This window comes from Ornithorhynchus anatinus, chromosome 6 (genome assembly GCF_004115215.2).
Source record: "Ornithorhynchus anatinus isolate Pmale09 chromosome 6, mOrnAna1.pri.v4, whole genome shotgun sequence".
NCBI classification, from domain to species: Eukaryota; Metazoa; Chordata; class Mammalia; order Monotremata; family Ornithorhynchidae; genus Ornithorhynchus; species Ornithorhynchus anatinus.
Genome location: NC_041733.1, coordinates 46688783 through 46705884, shown reverse-complemented (window position 1 = coordinate 46705884; position 17102 = coordinate 46688783). Strand labels below are relative to the sequence as shown.

Below are 17102 nucleotides of genomic sequence, written 5' to 3'. Positions count from 1 at the left end.
AGAGACAGAGAGACCCCAGAGAAAAAGAGCTGAGGGGAGAGACATGAGAGACCCCAGAGAGACAGAGCTGAGGGGAGAGATATGAGAGACCCCAGAGAGATAGAGCTAAAGGGAGAGATATGAAAGACCCCGGAGAGACATGAGAGACCCCAAAGAGACAGAGCTAAAGGGAGAGACATGAGAGAGACCAGAGAGACAGAGCTGAGGGGAGAGACATGAGAGACCCCAGAGAGACAGAGCTGAGGGGAGAGACATGAGAGACATCAGAGAGATATGAGAGACCCCAGAGAGACAGAGCTAAAGGGAGAGACATGAGAGACCAGAGAGACAGAGCTGAAGGAGAGAAGAGGCACCAGAGAGACAGAGCTGAGGGGAGAGACATGAGAGACCAGAGAGACAGAGCTGAGGGGAGAGACATGAGACACCCCAGAGAGACAGAGCTGAGGGGAGAGACAGGACATCAGAGAGACAGAGCTGAGGGGAGACGTGAGAGACACCAGAGACAGAGCCAAGGGAGGAGAGATGAGAGGCACCAGAGAGACAGAGCTGAAGGGGGAGAGAGACCAGAGAGGGGGAGAGACAAGAGAGACAGCGCTAGGGGTGAAGAGAGACCTCAGAGAGAGACCTGAGGGGGAGACATGAGAGAGACAAGGCTGAGGGGGGAGACATGAGAGACACCAGAGAGACAGAGCAGAGTGGGAGACATGAGAGACACCGGAGAGGGAGAGAGACAGAGTGGGGGGGAAGGGGGAGAGACAGAGCTGGGGGGGAAGAGATATCAGAGATGTCGGAGAGACAGAGCTGGGGGTGGAGAGAGACCACTGAGGGGGGAGACGGGAGAGACGCCAGAGAGACAGAGCTGAATGGGGACAGAGACAGAGCTGAGAGGGAGAGATGAGAGACACCAGAGAGGGAGAGAGATAGGGCTGGGGGGGGAGGGGGGCGGGAGAGACACCACAGAGGGAGAGATCGAGGACGGAGCTGGGCGGGAGAGAGATGAGACGAGGGGGGCGTCCTAAAAGGGCCACAGCTGGACCGGGCTGGGCGAAATGGGGAGGGTGAGGCAGGCCTGGCCCGGAGGAGGTGCCGGGGGGTGGGGGGGGCAATAAATAGAGGGGTGGGTGGGGTGGGGGCAGTCAGCAGGAGCAGCCCCCCTCTAGGACAGGAGACTCTGGGGGCTTTTCCAGCTTGATGTCAATCACTGCAGCAGGAGTTAAGGAGGCCTGGCGGACCCTCGCCCCCCGACACCCCCGAGGGGTCCCGGCCCGGCGTCCCACCCCGCCACCGCCTCCCCGCTCCGCCCCCCGGGGGTGTGGAGGGGCGAGGCCGGCAGGATACTGTGGTCTTTGCCGCGGTCGGGCGCGCTGTCCATCCCGGGCAGGGCTGCGGCCACTCGCCGGAACAGCTGCGGGGGAAGAGCAAGTCGCCGCGAAGGGCGGAAATGGGGATTTGGGGTTTTCCCCCCACCTTGACCCGGCCGCACCCTGGGGGGCCCGGAGCACAGGCGGGGGGACAAGAGAGGGGAGCATCTAAGGATGGCAGGGACGGACGGGGCAACCAGGGAGCAAAGGGGGGGGCAAGGAAGGGAGCATCTTGGGGGGCAAGAGGGGGAGCACCCAGGGAGCGAGAGAGGAGGCATCCAGGGAACGAGAGGGAGCATCCGGGGGACAAGACAGGGAGCATCCAAGGAAGGAAAGAAGGGAGCATGAGGGAGCAAGAGGGGGAGCATCCAGGGGGCAAGAGAGGGAGCATCCAGGGAGCAAGAGAGGGAGCATCTGGGGAGCGAGGAAGGGAGCACCCAGGGAGCAAGAGAGGAGGTGACCAGGGAACAAGAGAGGGAGCATCCGAGGGGCAAGACAGGTAGCATCTAAAGGGCAAGGGAGGGATCATCCAAGGAAAGAAAGAAGGGAGAATCCAGGGGGCAAGAGAGGGAGCATCCGGGGGGGGGGGGGGGCAAGAGAGGGAGCATCCAAGGAAGGAAGGAAGCATCAGGGAGTGAGAGGGAGCAACCAGGGAGCAAGAGAGGGAGCACCCAGGGAATGAGAAGGAGCATCTGGGGGGCAAGACAGGGATCATCCGGGGGGCAAGAGAGGGAGCATCCAGGGGGGCAAGACAGGGATCATCCGGGGGGCAAGAGAGGGAGCATCCGGGGGGCAAGACAGGGAGCATCCGGGGGGCAAGACAGGGAGCATCCGGGGGGCTAGACAGGGAGCATCCAAGGAAGGAAGGAAAGAAGGGAGCATTAGGGAGCAGGAGAGGGACCATCCAGGGGGCAAGAGAGGGAGCAATCAGGGAGCAAGGGAGGGTTCATCCAGGGAGCAAGAGAGGAGGCATCCGGGGAACAAGAGAGGGAACATCCGGGGGGCAAGAGAGGGAGCATCCAAGGAAGGAGGGAAGGGAGCATCAGGGAGCAAGGGAGGGGGCATCCAGGGAGCAAGGAAGGGGGCACCAAGGAAGCAAGAGAGGGAGCAAGAACAAGAGAGGGAGCATCTGGAGAGCAAGAGAGGAGGCATCCTGGGAACAAGAGAGGGAACATCCAGGGGGCAAGGGAGGGAGCATCCAGGGCGCAAGGGAGGGGGTATTCAGGGAGCAAGCGTGGGGGTGTCCAGGGGGCAAGAGGGAGCATCCAAGAGGCAAGAGAGGGAGCAACCAGGGAGCAAGGGAGGGTTCATCCAGGGAGCAAGAGAGGAGGCATCCGGGGAACAAGAGAGGGAGCATCCGGGGAGCAAGAGAGGGAGCATCCAAGGAAGGAAGGAAGGAAGGGAGCATCAGGGAGCAAGGGAGGGGGCATCCAGGGAGCAAGGAAGGGGGCACCAGGGAAGCAAGAGAGGGAGCATCCGGGGAGCAAGAGAGGAGGCATCCTGGGAACGAGAGAGGGAGCATCCAGGGGGCAAGAGAGGGAGCATCCAGGGGGCAAGGGAGGGAGCATCCAGGGCGCAAGGGAGGGGGCATTCAGGGGGCAAGAGAGGGGGCGTCCACGGGGCAAGAGAGGGAACATCCAAGGAAGGAAAGAAGGGAGCATCAGGGAGCAAGAGGGGAAGCACCCAGGGGGCAAGAGAGGAAGCACCCGGGGGCAAGAGAGGGGGCACCCAAGGAACGAAGGGAGCATCAGGGAGCAAGAGGGGAAGCACCCGGGGGCAAGAGAGGGGGCATCCGGGGCACGAGGGAGGGGGCGCCCGGGGGGCAAGAGAGGGAGCAGAGCGCGGTCTTACCTGTTTGACATTGTAGCCGGTCTTGGCGCTGGTCTCGATAAACATGACGTTGAGATCTCTGGCTCTCTGCTCACCCTCCTCTGGGGTGATTTGCCTGGAGACAGACCGGGGGGGGGGGGGGGGAGAGGGGGCGGTCCCCGAGCTGAACGGCGGGCTCCGACCCGTCGGTCGCTCGGTCGCTCCTATTTATTGAGCGCTTCGAGGGTGCAGAGCACTGTACTGAGCGCTTGGGGGAGGGCAAGACAACGATAAGGAGACCCATTCCCCGCCCACGAGGAGCTGAGAGTCTGGGGGGGGGGAGAGGGGCGGGAAGAGAGAGAAAAAGAAATGAGGGAGGGGGACCTGGGGGGTGCGGGGCGATGACGTCGGGGGCAGGGATGGCGTCTACTAAGTCTACCGGACTCTCCCGGGCGCTCGGGTCCGGCGGCCGGGTCGGCGTCTACGACCGATAATGACGACGGCGTCTGTTAAGCGCTCGCTAGGCGCCGGGCCCCGTTCTGAACGCTGGGAGGGATCCAAGGCGATCAGGTGGTCCCCCGTGGGGCTCCCCGTCTTCAGCCCCATTTGACAGAGGAGGCAGCTGAGCCCGGGAGAAGGGACGGACTTGTCGCCCAGCACAGAGGGGGCAGAGCTGGGATTCGAACCCGGCTCCCGGGGGGCTCTACCCGCTAGGCCGTGCCGGCTCCCATCCTCTCCCCGGTGCTCAGCCCAGTGCTCTGCACACAGGAAGCCCTCGATAAACGGGATCGACGGTGCCGCCTGCCGCGGCTCTCTTCTCCCCAGCGCCCTCCGCGCCCGTTCGGCCGGATGCCCTTAGCGTCTGCGCCACGCTCCCTCCTACTTAATAACCATCCCGACGGTATCTGTTGAGCGCTTACTACGTGCCAAGCGCCGTCCTAAGCGCCGGGGGAGATCCACGGTCTCCATCCCCCTTCGCCCGATGCGGACCGGGCTCCGCCGCAGCGTTCAGGGCAGCGTCTGGCCGGCGGAGAGCGCCGGGGCGGGGGGGGGTCAGGAGGCGCTCACCTCTTGTCCGCCAGGTCGGTCTTGTTCCCCACCAGCATGATGATGACGTCCCCTCCCCTCTCCGTCCGCACGTCTTCCACCCACTTGCTGGTCTGCTGGAAGGAGTTGAGGTCTGGAGGGGGAAGAGAAAATAACAACAATAATATTAGCAATAACAATATTAGCAATAATAACGATGACGACGATGGTATCCGGTAAGCAGCACGGCCCAGCGGGTGGAGCCCGGGCTTGGGAGTCAGAGGACGGGGGTTCTCATCCCGGCTCCGCCGCTCGTCCGCTGCGTGACCTTGGGCCGGTCACTTCGGTTCCCTAGGCCTCAGTTTCCTCATCTGGACAATGGGGACGAAGACGGCGAGCCCCACGGGGGACCGCCCGATGAGCACGTATCTGCCCGGGCGCTTAGAACAGTGCTTGGCACCTAGTAAGCGCTTACCAAAGACCATCGTTATTACTAGAGGAGCAGCGTGGCTCAGTGGCAAGATTGCCCGGGCTTGGCAGTCGGAGGTCGTGGGTTCGAATCCCCCCTCCGCTGCTTGTCTGCTGTGTGACCTTGGGCCGGTCACTTCCCTTCCTCTGGGCCTCGGTTCCCTCATCTGGAAAATGGGGATGAAGACCGTGAACCCCACGGGGGACAACCTGACGACCTTTTATCTCCCCCTGCGCTCAGAACAGTGCTCGGCACATAGTAAGTGCTTAAGAAATACCATCGTTATGATGCTCTGTGCCTCAGTGACCTCATCTGTAAAACGGGGATGAAGGCTGTGAGCCTCCCGTGGGACAAGCCGATGACCCTGTATCTCCCCCAGCGCTTAGAACGGTGCTCGGCACATAGTAAGCGCTTAACAGATACCAACATTATCATTATGATTATTATTACTAAGCGCTTACTACCCCCAGCGCTTAGAACAGTGCTCGGCACATAATAAGCGCTTAACAAACAGCACCAACATTATTAGTAAGCGCTTACTACCCCCAGTGCTTAGAACAGTGCTGGGCACATAGTAAGCGCTTTACAAACACCATCATCACTATTATTAAGCTCTTACTAACCCCAGCGTTTAGAACAGTGCTGGGCACATAGTAAGCGCTTAGCAAACACCATCATCATTATTTTGATGCCATTACTACCCCCAGCGCTTAGAACAGTGCTCGGCACACAGGAAGCGCTTAACAGATGACATCGTTATTATTAATAATAATAACGTTGGCATCTGTTAAGCGCTTCCTATGTGCACAGCACTGTTCGAAGCGCTGGGGGAGACACAGGGCAATCAGGTTGTCCCACGGGAGGCTCACAGTTAATCCCCATTTGACAGATGAGGTCACTGAGGCCCAGAGAAGCGAAGTGACTCGCCCACAGTCACCCGGCTGACGCGTGGCCGAGCCGGGAGTCGAACCCACGACCTCTGACTCCCCAGCCCGGGCTCTTTCCACTGAGCCGTGCCGCTATTAAGCGCGCTTACTATGTGCCGAGCACTGTTCTTAGAGGAGCGGCGCGGCTCAGTGGAAAGAGCCCGGGCTGGGGAGTCAGAGGTCGTGGATTCGAATCCCGGCTCAGCCGTCTGTCAGCTGCGTGACCCTGGGCGAGTCACTTCCCTGCGCCTCGGCGACCTCATCTGGAAAATGGGGAGCGAGACCGTGAGCCCCACGTGGGACGACCGGATCACTCTGTATCCTCCCCGGCGCTCAGAGCAGCGCTTTGCCCATAGTGAGCGCCGAACAGATGCCATCGTTAGGATTGTTCTCAGCGCCGGGGGAGATACAAGGTCATCAGGTGGTCCCCCGTGGGGCTCCGAACGCCCCCCGCCCCGGGGAGGCGACCCACCCCCCCCCCCCGGCCCCTCACTTGTGATGTCGTAGACGACGACGGCGATGGTGGAGTCTCGGATGTAGCTGGGGATGAGGCTGCGGAAGCGCTCCTGCCCGGCCGTGTCCCACAGCTGGAGCCGGATCTGCCGGGGCGGGAGGGAAAATGGGGGTCCCCCCGTCCCCTCCGAGCCCCCCGCTCCCCCACGGGGGGCCCGTTCATCCGTCCGCCTTGGGCGAGGACCGGACGGCAAGAGGGACCCTCCCCGCCCACGGGGTCGCAGTTTAGGGGGGATGCGGGGGCAGAGGGAGGGTCCCCCAAGGGGTCTCCTCCGGGCCTCGGGCCCTACTCACCGTGCGGTCTTCCAGGTACATGGTCTTCGACAGGAAGTCGATGCCGATGGTGGCCTGGGATGAGGATCGTAACGGGGGCATCCGTTGAGCGCCTACTACGTGCCGAGCACCGTGCTAAGCGCCGGGGTGGACCCATTCATTCATTCATTCAATAGTATTTATTGAGCGCTTACTGTGTGCAGAGCACTGTACTAAGCGCTTGGGACGAACAAGTCGGCAACAGATAGAGACGGTCCCCACCCTTTGATGGGCTCACGGTCCGATCGGGGGAGACGGACGGACGAGAACGATGGCGATAAACAGAGTCGAGGGGAAGAACGTCTCGTAAAAACCGATGGCGACTAAATAGAATCGAGGCGACGTACGATTCATTAACAGAATAAATAGGGTGACGAAAATATGTACAGTCGAGCGGACGGGTACGGTGCCGTGGGGACGGGAAGGGAGAGGTGGAGGAGCGGAGGGAAAAGGGGAAAATGAGGCTTAAGCTGCGGAGAGGTGAAGGGGGGATGGCGGAGGGAGTAGAGGGGGAAGAGGAGCTCAGTGTGGGAAGGCCTCTCGGAGGAGGTGAGTTTTAAGTAGGGTTTTGAAGAGGGGAGGAGGATCAGTCCGGCGGAGGCGAGGAGGGAGGGCCTTCCGGGACCGCGGGAGGACGCGGCCCGGGGGTCGACGGCGGGACGGGCGAGACCGGGGGACGGCGAGGAGGCGGGCGGCGGAGGAGCGGGGCGGGCGGGGCGGGCGGTGGAAAGAGAGGAGGGAGGAGAGGTAGGAGGGGGCGAGGCGACCGAGAGCCTCGAAGCCTAGAGTGAGGAGTTTCTGTTCGGAGCGGAGGTCGACGGGCGACCGCCGGAGTTGTCTAAGAAGGGGAGTGACGTGCCCAGATCGTCTCTGCGGGAAGATGAGCCGGGCGGCGGAGCGAAGGATAGACCGGAGCGGGGCGAGAGGGGAGGAAGGGAGGTCGGAGAGAAGGCCGACACGGTAGTCTAGCCGGGATATGACGAGAGCCCGTAACGGTAAGGTAGCCGTTCGGGTGGAGAGGAGAGGGCGGATCTCGGCGATATCGTAGAGGTGAGACCGGCGGGTCTCGGTAACGGATAGGACGCGTGGGGCGAACGAGAGAGACGAGTCGAGGACGACACCGAGATCGCGGGCCCGAGAGACGGGAAGGACGGTCGTGCCATCCACGGTGATAGAGAAGTCCGGGAGAGGACCGGGTTCGGGAGGGAAGACGAGGAGCTCAGTCTCGCTCACGTTGAGTTTTAGGTGGCGGGCCGACATCCGGGCGGAGACGTCCCGGCGGCGGGAGGAGACGCGAGCCCGAAGGGAGGGGGAGAGGGCGGGGCGGAGATGTAGATCCGCGTGTCATCTGCGTAGAGATGGTAGTCGAAGCCGTGAGAGCGGATGAGTTCACCGAGGGAGTGAGTGTAAATGGAGAACAGAAGAGGGCCGAGAACCGACCCTCGAGGAACTCCGACGGTTAAAGGATGGGAGGGGGAGGAGGCTCCGGCGTAGGAGACCGAGAATGATCGGCCGGAGAGGTGAGAGGAGAACCGGGAGAGGACGGAGTCCGTGAAGTCGAGGTGAGATAAGGTATGGAGGAGGAGGGGATGGTCGACAGTGTCAAAGGCGGCAGAGAGGTCAAGGAGGATCAGAATGGAGTAGGAGCCATCGGATCTGGCAAGAAGGAGGTCACGGGCGACCTCAGAGAGGGCGGTCTCGGTGGAGCGGAGGGGACGGAAGCCAGATCGGAGGGGGTCCGGGAGAGAATGGGAGTTAAGGAATTCTAAGCATCGATCGTAGACGACTCGTTCTAGGATTCTGGAGAGGAAGGGTAGTAGGGAGATAGGGCGATAACTGGAGGGGGAAGTGGGGTCGAGCGGGTCTTCGGACAGCCCGCGGTCCTCGTCCCTCTCCCACCCGCTCGGCGCCCGCGCGGGGCACGCGTCGCTTCCCTTCCGCTCTCCCGAGCGCTCGGTCGATCCCGACGGACGGACCGACCTGGGTCCGTCTCCCCCTTGGGACCGGGAGCTCGTCGCGGGCAGGGAACGGGTCTGCCGATCGCCGTCCCGTCCTGTCCCCGGCGCCCTGCGCGCCGGAAGCGCTCCATAGATAGGCCGGGCTGAGCCATGCGGGGAGGGCCTCACCTGGTAGGTGTTGTCGAAGCTGTCGTACATGAAGCGGGTGATCAGGGACGTCTTCCCCACTGCGGGGCGGGGGGGGGTCAGGGGTCAGCGTCGCGTAGAGGACCCCCCCCGCCCCGCCCCTCCTCAAACTCCATCCCGGGGTTCCCGCCCGCGGTCCCGGGGTGCGGGGCCCGGTCCCGCCCAGCTCCCTCCCGCAGACCTAGGGGTGCCGGGCCCGGTCCGCCCAGCTCCCTCTTGCACACGCAAGGGTGCGGGACCGGTCCGCCCAGCTCCCTCCTGCGGACCCAGGGTGCGGGGCCCTGCCCTCCCAGCTCCCGGGGTGCGGGGCCCGGTCCGCCCAGCTCCCTCCTGCAGACCCAGGGGTGCGGGGCGCCGTCCTCCCAGCTCCCTCCTGCAGACCCAGGGATGCGGGGCCCGGTCCGCCCAGCTCCCTCCTGCACCCCAGGGGTGCGGGGCGCCGTCCTCCCAGCTCCCTCCTGCAGACCCAGGGATGCGGGGCACCGTTCTCCCAGCTCCTTCTTGCAGACCCAGGGATGCGGGGCGCCGTCCTCCCAGCTCTCTCCTGCAAACTCAGGGGTGCGGGGCCAGCTCCATCTAGCTCCCTCCTGCAGACCCAGGGATGCGGGGCCCGGTCCACCCAGCTCCCTTCTGCAACCCTGGGGTGCGGGGCACCGTCCTTCCAGCTCCCTCCTGCCACCCAGGGGTGCGGGGCCCGGTCCACCGAGCTCCCTCCTGCCACCCAGGGGTGCGGGGCCCCATCCTCCCAGCTCCCTCCTGCAGACCCAGGGATGGGGGGCACCGTCCTCCCAGCTCCCTCCTGCAACCCAGGGGTGCGGGGCACCGTCCTCCCAGCTCCCTCCTGCAAACCCGGGGTGCGGGGCCCCGTCCTCCCAGCTCCCTCCTGCAGACCTAGGGATGCGGGGCCAGCTCCGCCCAGCTCCCTCCTGCAACCCAGGGGTGCGGGGCACCGTCCTCCCAGCTCCCTCCTGCAGACCCAGGGATGGGGGGCACCGTCCTCCCAGCTCCCTCCTGCAACCCAGGGATGCGGGGCCCCGTCCTCCCAGCTCCCTCCTGCAGACCCAGGGATGGGGGGCACCGTCCTCCCAGCTCCCTCCTGCAACCCTGGGGTGCGGGGCACCGTCCTCTCAGCTCCCTCCTGCAACCCAGGGGTGCGGGGCACCGTCCTCCCAGCTCCCTCCTGCAGACCCAGGGATGCGGGGCACCGTCCTCCCAGCTCCCTCCTGCAAACCCGGGGTGCGGGGCCCCGTCCTCCCAGCTCCCTCCTGCAAACCCAGGGATGCGGGGCCAGCTCCACCCAGCTCCCTCCTGCAAACCCAGGCCCGCGAGGCCCGGTCTTGGCAGGCGGCCTGGCGCCCGCAGGTGCTCGGGATGCGGGTCCCACCCTGCCCGGCCCCCGCACCGCTCTGCTCCCCGAGGAACACCAGCTTGAACTTGCGCAGCGCCGCCCCGAACTCGCCGCCCCCGCCCGACCCCATGCCGATGCCCCGACACCGGCGGAGGCTCCGGGAGACGCCGGGCCGGGCCCCGCCGCCGCCCCGCCTCAACTTCCGGTCGTCTGACGTCACCCGGCCCGCACGGCGGGGGCCGTCTGACGTCACCGCCCCGCCGGGAGCCGCCCCGCCGCCCGGCGAGCCTCGGGGCGCAACGCGCAGGCGCGGACACGCCCACGCGCCGACGTCATCTAGGACCACGCCCACTATCGACGTCATCGAAGCCACGCCCCACCGTCGTCATTGCGGGCCACGCCCACGTGCCGGCGTCCCCGCGGGCCGCGCCCATCGCAGAGGCCACGCCCACGCGCAGACGTCATCGAGGCCCAGGGCCACGCCCACCCTCCGTCGTCATGGAGCCCACGCCCACGCGCAGACGTCATCGAGGCCCAGGGCCACGCCCAACCTCCGTCGTCGTGGAGGCCACGCCCACAACGCGGACGCCATCGCGGGCCACGCCCAATCACGAGGCCCCATCCATTCGTGGACGTCATCGAGGCCTTCGAGGCCACGCCCACACTCTGTCGTCATCGCGGGCCACGCCCGCGTGCAGACGACACCGCGGGCCCCGCCCATCGCGAGGCCCCGCCCACGTGTGTACGTCATCGAAGGCCCCGTGAGGCCACGCCCACACCCCGTCGTCATCGCGGGCCACGGCCACGTGCAGACGTCATCTCGCGCCACGCCCACTGCAGAGGCCACGCCCACGCGCGGGCGTCATCGAGCCCCCGGGCCACGCCCACACTCGGTCGGCACCGCGGGCCACGCCCACATGCGGACGTCATCTTTGGCCACGCCCGATCAGAAACCACGCCCACTGACGTCATCGAGGCCACGCCCACCACTCGACCACGCCCCTGTTACGGACGTCATCGCGGGACCTGCCCGATGAGGCCCCGCCCACCACGAGGCCCCGCCCACGCCATACGTCATGTATATAGGTCACATCCATGTTACGTCATCTCGAGGCCACGCCCACAGCTGTGTGCGTCATCGTGGGCCACGCCCCACCCAGGCCACGCCCCGTGGTCTGGGTTGGGGCAGGTGCCCGGGCCTTGCCCCTGCCCGTTATCCGGGATAAGGATGATGATAATAATGATGATGATAATAATAATGATAATAATAATGATAATAATAATAATAATAATAATCGAACGACAATAATAATGATAACAATGGTTTATTGTTCCCAGTCTGCCCTTGCCCATGGTCCAGGCTTGAAGGAAGTGCCCGGTCCTTGCCTCTCCTCGTTATCCAGGGTTGGGAGAAGAATAATAATAATAATTATAATAATAACAATAACAATAATGTTGGTATTTGTTAAGCGCTTACTATGTGCCGAGCACTGTTCTAAGCGCTGGGGTAGACACAGGGGAATCGGGTTGTCCCACGTGGGGGAGGGTCACGGTCTGAATCCCCATTTTCCAGATGAGGGAACTGAGGCACAGAGAAGGGACTCGCCCACAGTCACCCAGATGACGAGTGGCAGAGTCAGGATTCGAATCCATGACCTCTGACTCCCAAGCCCGGGCTCTCGCCACTGAGCCGCGCTGCTTCTCTAATGGTCTAATGGTTTAAACCATAATGGTTTATTGTGCCCGGTCTGCCCTTGCCCGTGGTCTGGGCTTGAGGGTAGCGCCCAGTCCTCGCCCCTGACTGTTATCTGGGATTGGGAGAATAATAATAAAATAATCATAAAATAATAATAATAATAATGGTATTGGTGCCAGGTCCGCACCTTGCCCGTGGTCCGTTGTTGAGTGAAGTGCCCAGTCCTTGTCCCTGACTTATTACCCCGGATTGGGAGAATAATAATGATGATGATGATGATGATGATGATGACGATATTTGTTAAGCGCTTACTGTGTGCCGGGCACTGTACTAAGCGCTGGGGTGGATCCAAGCCAGTCGGGTTGGACCCAGGCCCCGGCCCACGTGGGGCTCACCGTCTTCATCCCCATTTTCCGGAGGCGGGAACTGAGGCCCAGAGAAGTGAATCATCACTGCGGTACTTGTTAATGCACGTGAAGCGCCGGGGTGGATACGAGCGAATCGGGTTGGACCCTGTCCCTGTCCCTCGTGGGGCTCACCGTCTTCATCCCCATTTTACAGATGAGGGAACTGAGGCACGGGAAGGTGAAAAATCATAACGATGGAGATATTTCTCAAGCGCTTTCCATGTGCGAGGCACTGTACTAAGCGGTGGGGGCGGGGGGAGAGGTAGAAACAAATCCGGTTGGACACCGTCCCTGTCCCCGGTGGGGCTCGCAGTCTCAATTCTCCTATTTTACAGGTGAGGGGACTGAGGCCCAGCGAAGTGAAAAATAATAATCGTAATAATAACTGTGGAATAATCATCACTGTGGCATTAAGTGCTTACTGTGGGCCAGGCACTCTTAATAATGTTGGCATTTGTTAAGCGCTTACTCTGAGCGGTTGGGCAGAGATACAAGCAGATCAGGTCGGACACCGTCCCTGTCCCACGTAGAGCTCACGGTCTTCATCCCCGTTTTCCAGATGAGGGAACTGAGGCCCAGTTATAATAATAATGACGGCATTTATTATGTTCCAGACACCGTACTAAGCACCGGGGTGGACAGAAACGCGGTCCCCCCGGCCCTCGTGGGGCTCAAAGTCTCCATCCCCATTTTACAGTTGAGGGAACTGAGGCCCAGAGAAGTGAAGCGACTGGCCCGAGGTCACACAGCAGATGAGCGGCAGAGCCGGGTTTGGAACCCGGGACCACCTGAATCCCGGGCCCGGCTCTACCCACTAGGCCACGCTGCTTCTCTTGGATGGGGGAGAAGGGAAGTGGAAGGGAAAGGGAGGAGAGACGGGAAGATTGAGGCACCCAGCAACTGCCTCTTTTCCCATGCATTGGGAAGAAAAGTATCGGAGCGCCCAGTACAGTGTCTGGCACAGATCGAGCGTTTAACCGATATCAGGGTTCGAATCCCGGCTCTGCCCCTTGTCAGCTGGGTGACTGTGGGCAAGTCACTTCACTCCTCTGTGCCTCGGTTCCCTCGTCTGGAAAATGGGGATGGAGACTGGGAGCCTCCCGGGGGACGACCCGCTGACCTCGTATCTTCCCCAGCGCTTAGAACAGCGCTCTGCACATAGTAAGCGCTTAACAAATACCAACATTATTATTCTCTGGGCCTCAGTTCCCTCATCTGGAAAATGGGGATTAACCGTGCGTCTCCCGTGGGACGACCCGATGACCCTGGATCTCCCCCAGCGCTCAGAACAGCGCTCGGCACATAGTAAGCGCTTAACAAATACCGACATTATTATTGCTATTATTACAGTGCCTGGCACATACTAAGCGCTTCACAGCTGTCACAGTTATTATTCTTCTCCCGTTTTACAGATGAGGAAACTGAGGCCCAGAGAAGGTTACCGGGGGGGATGGACGTTAAAAGAAAGAAAGGAGGGAGGGAGGGGGGCGTAGGGGGCGCGGGGCCGGGACGGGGGGACGGAGGGAGGGAGCGAAAGTCGGGGGGACGCGGGAGGGATGGGGGAGATGAGGAAAGGCGGGGGGCTCGGGCGGGGAAGGCCTCCGGGAGGAGGCGGGCGCCCAGGAAGGGTTGCATCGGCGGCCGGACGGGCCACGTCGAGGCCCCGGGAGCGGGTTGGCGCGGGAGGAGCGGGGCGCGCTGGATGTCTTTCGATTCCGACCCCCTGCGACCGGTGCCGGTGAAGGTCGTGGCTCCAAGTGACCCCGACAGCGGTCCCCCTCGCCCCAGCGTGGATGACACGGTGACCGTCGGACGACGTGCTTTATTGCAAACCTCTCTCCGCTGGGAAGACCGGGCCGGGGGGAAGGCGGGGGCGTCCAGTACAGTGTGAACTGGGGAGGGCGGCGGGAGGGGGCTACTAATGGTTGGGGGGCGGGGAGGGCCGCGATATAATAACGGGCGAGGGGGCCCGCGCGCAGCGATGGTCCTCCAGGGCAGAGATCACGTCTAGACGGCGAGCCCGGCGCGGGCGGGGATGGTCTCTGTCGCCGAATCCTACTCTCCAAACGTTCAGTGCAGTGCTCTGCACCCAGTAAGCGCTCCATAAATATGAGCCAACGAAGGAATGGATGTCGACCGACCTCGGAACCCAGGGCTCCGCACACGGAAAGAGGGCGAGGATCGTGTGCGCCGACTGGGCCGTCCCCGCCCGAGCGTCCGGCCCAGTGCCCGGCACGCGGCAGACGTCAGGGGAAGCGGCGCGCCTCAGTGGGAAGAGCCCGGGCCGGGCAGTCCGAGGTCGTGGGTTCTAATCCCGCCCCGGCCGCTTGGCTGCGGCGGGACCTCGGGCAAGTCGCTTCGCCTCTCGGGGCCTCAGTGACCTCATCTGTCAACCGGGAGCCCCGCGGGGGACGACCCGGCGCTTAGAACGGCGCTCGGCGCGTAGGGAGCGCTTAAATACCACAATTATCATTCCCACGTTATGGGTCTCTCGCCGGACGGTAAGACCGGGGGCTCCCGGAGGCCAGGGATGGAGTCTACTAAGTCTCCAGTGCTCTCCCAAGCGCTCAGAACAGCGTTCTGCACACCGAGAGCGCTCGGGAAATACACCCGGGGGGGGGTGGGGGGGGTGGGAGGGGTACACGGTACGTGGGGGTCGGGGGGAGCCGGGGGTTCGGCTCAATTCTGTCCTTCCTCCTCCTCGTCCTCGTCCTCGTCCTTCTCGGCCCCGAGCTTGTGCCGGGCGAATTCCTCGACGACGATGTCCTCGGCGCTGTGGGGATTGGGGAGGAGAGAAGGGGGGCTGGGGCAGGCGGGGGACCCCTTCCCCCCCATTTCCCCCCCATTTCCCCCCCATTTCCCCCCCAATTCGGGGACCCCCACTTACCCGGTGGCATCTGCAGCGGGAGGGAGGCGGGATAGAGGTCGTAAAGGTCACCCGGGGGAAGTGAGAGACCACGAGAGACGTCGGCCCAGCCGCCCCCTTCCCCGCGTTCCCGCTCCGTCTCCCCAGATCCCGGAATAACGATGAGATACCCCAGCGCTCAGAACAGTGCTCGGCACATAGTAAGCGCCTAACAAATACCAACATTATTATTATTATTAATAATAACGGTATTTAAGCGCTTACTACGTTATCACATTATACCATATATTATTATACATATATTATATATTATACCATCATTACGCGTTTACTCTGTGCTAAGCCCTGTTCTAAGTAGGGACAAGAGAAGCAGCGGGGGTCAATGGAAAGAGGCCTGTGCCGTCCAAGCGCTCAGTACAGTGCTCTGCACATAGTAAGCACTCCTCAATAATTTAGAGAAGCAGCGTGGCTCAGTGGAAGGAGCCCGAGCTGGGGAGTCAGAGGTCATGGGTTCGTATGCCGGCTCTGCCACTCGTCGGCTGTGCGACTATGGGCGAGTCGCTTCACTTCTCTGTGCCTCAGTTCCCTCATCTGGAAAATGGGGATGAAGCACGTGAGCCTCGCGTGGGACGACCCGACGACCCCGTATCTCCCCCAGCGCTTAGAACGGTGCTCTGCACCTAGTAAGCGCTTAACAGATACTAACGTTATTATTATTATTATTATTATTAATAAATACTACTGAATGAATGAATGGGGAGGCAGAGGTCACGGGTTCTAATCCCGCCTCCCTCACTCGTCAGCCTGGTGACTCGGGCCGAGTCGCTTCGCTTCTCCGGGCCTCGGGGACCTCATCTGGAAAACGGGGACGAAGACCGGGAGCCCCACGGGGGGCGACCTGATGACCTCCTATCCCCACCCGCCGCAGCGCTTAGAACAGTGCTCGGCACCCAGTGAGCGCTTAACGAACACAACGAGGGAGAGCGAGGCTCAGTGGGTAGAGCCCGGGCCCGGGAGTCGGAGGTCGTGGGTTCTAATCCCGGCTCCGCCACTCGTCCGCTGTGGGACTGTGGGCGAGTCACTTCCCTTCTCTGTGCCTCAGTTCCCTCGTCTGTCGACGTGTCCATTCCAAGCGCTCAGTCCAGTGCTCTGCACATGGTAAGCGCTCAATAAATACTATTGAATGAATGAATAAAATGGGGAGGAAGACTGCGAGCCTCCCCTGGGACAACCTGATTCCCCTGTATCTCCCCCGGCGTTTAGAACAGCGCTCGGCACCTAGGAAGCGCTTAACAGATACCAACATTATTATTATCATTGAGGCCCAGAGGTTCCCCGAGTGCCCAAAGGCGAGGTCACCCTACTCACCATTCGCCGGCTTGGGGTGCATCAGGGTTAGGGGCAGTTCCACCCCCACGTCACTGTGGAGACCCCCCCCCCCCCAAAGAAAGATGGATTTAGGGTTCGGCCCGAGGTCCCCCCGCCCCCCGTCCGTCCCCCCCATCCCCGGCCGGCCCCGCACCCCAGCTCACCTGGAGGTCAGGTCTCCCAGAATGCTGGGGGGGAGGGGGGGGGCAGAGAAAGACGGGGTCAGGGGCAGGTTCGGGGTCCCCAGCGGGTGGGCAGGGGGCCTCGAGACCCCCGGGATGGGTCCTAGCCCCCTCGAAGCCGCTGGGACGCCTGGGCCTGCCTAATTCATTCAGTCCTCTTTATAATAATAATAACGTTGGTATCTGTTAAGCGCTTACTAGGTGCAGAGCGCTGTTCTAAGCGCTGGGCGAGATGCAGCGGGGCTCAGTGGAAAGAGCCTGGACTTTGGAGTCGGAGGTCATAGGTTCGAATCCCGCCTCTGCCACTTGTCAGCTGGGTGACCGTGGGCGAGTCGCTTCACTTCTCTGGGCCTCAGTGACCTCATCTGGAAAATGGGGGTTAAGACCGGGAGCCTCACGTGGGACGACCTCATTCCCCTGTATCTCCCCCGGCGCTTAGAACAGTGCTCCGCACCTAGTAAGCGCTTAACAAATCCCAACATGATTGTTACAGGGGAATCAGGTTCTCCCACGTGAGGCTCCCAGTCTTCATCCCCGGTTTCCAGATGAGGTCACTGAGGCGAAGTGAAGTGACTCGCCCACAGTCGCCCAGCTGACAGGCGGCGGAGCCGGGATTCGAACCCATGACCTCTGGCTCCCAAGCCCGGGCTCTGTCCACTGAGCCACACTTCTTCT

At 62.4% G+C, this 17102-nt stretch overlaps 1 protein-coding gene and 1 long non-coding RNA gene across 3 annotated transcripts; both read right to left on the bottom strand.

The window, feature by feature from the left end:
- Positions 1-874: 874 nt before the first annotated feature.
- RAB41 (RAB41, member RAS oncogene family) lies at positions 875-10287 on the bottom strand. Of its 2 annotated transcripts, XM_029066955.1 has the most exons (8): positions 9963-10287; positions 8543-8601; positions 6399-6452; positions 6085-6190; positions 4239-4350; positions 3213-3306; positions 1339-1405; positions 875-1201 (listed from the first exon to the last, which is right to left on the bottom strand). In XM_029066955.1, the coding sequence occupies exons 1-8, from the start codon at positions 10270-10272 to the stop codon at positions 1137-1139; spliced, it is 867 nt and encodes a 288-aa protein (XP_028922788.1). In that variant the 5' UTR covers positions 10273-10287; the 3' UTR covers positions 875-1136. The 2 variants fall into 2 exon arrangements, with proteins under 2 accessions (XP_028922788.1, XP_028922789.1); XM_029066956.1 differs by lacking the exon at positions 6085-6190.
- Positions 10288-14669: 4382 nt separating this feature from the next.
- Positions 14670-16299, bottom strand: LOC120638451. The gene is made up of 3 exons (XR_005660122.1): positions 16246-16299; positions 14899-14908; positions 14670-14784 (listed from the first exon to the last, which is right to left on the bottom strand). It is a non-coding gene; the product is annotated as an uncharacterized LOC120638451 (long non-coding RNA).
- Between the last annotated feature and the right edge of the window lie 803 nt (positions 16300-17102).

Bases quoted from the DNA above. Each gene is read 5' to 3' on its own strand.
- RAB41 (XM_029066955.1), bottom strand. From the start codon at position 10,272: ATGACGTCGATAGTGGGCGTGGTCCTAGATGACGTCGGCGCGTGGGCG. The intron at 4,351-6,084 runs GTGAGGGGCCGG...TTCCCCCTCCAG, and splicing joins CGTCGTCTACGACATCACAA to ACCTCAACTCCTTCCAGCAG. The intron at 3,307-4,238 runs GTGAGCGCCTCC...GTCTGTCTCCAG, and splicing joins ACCGACCTGGCGGACAAGAG to GCAAATCACCCCAGAGGAGG.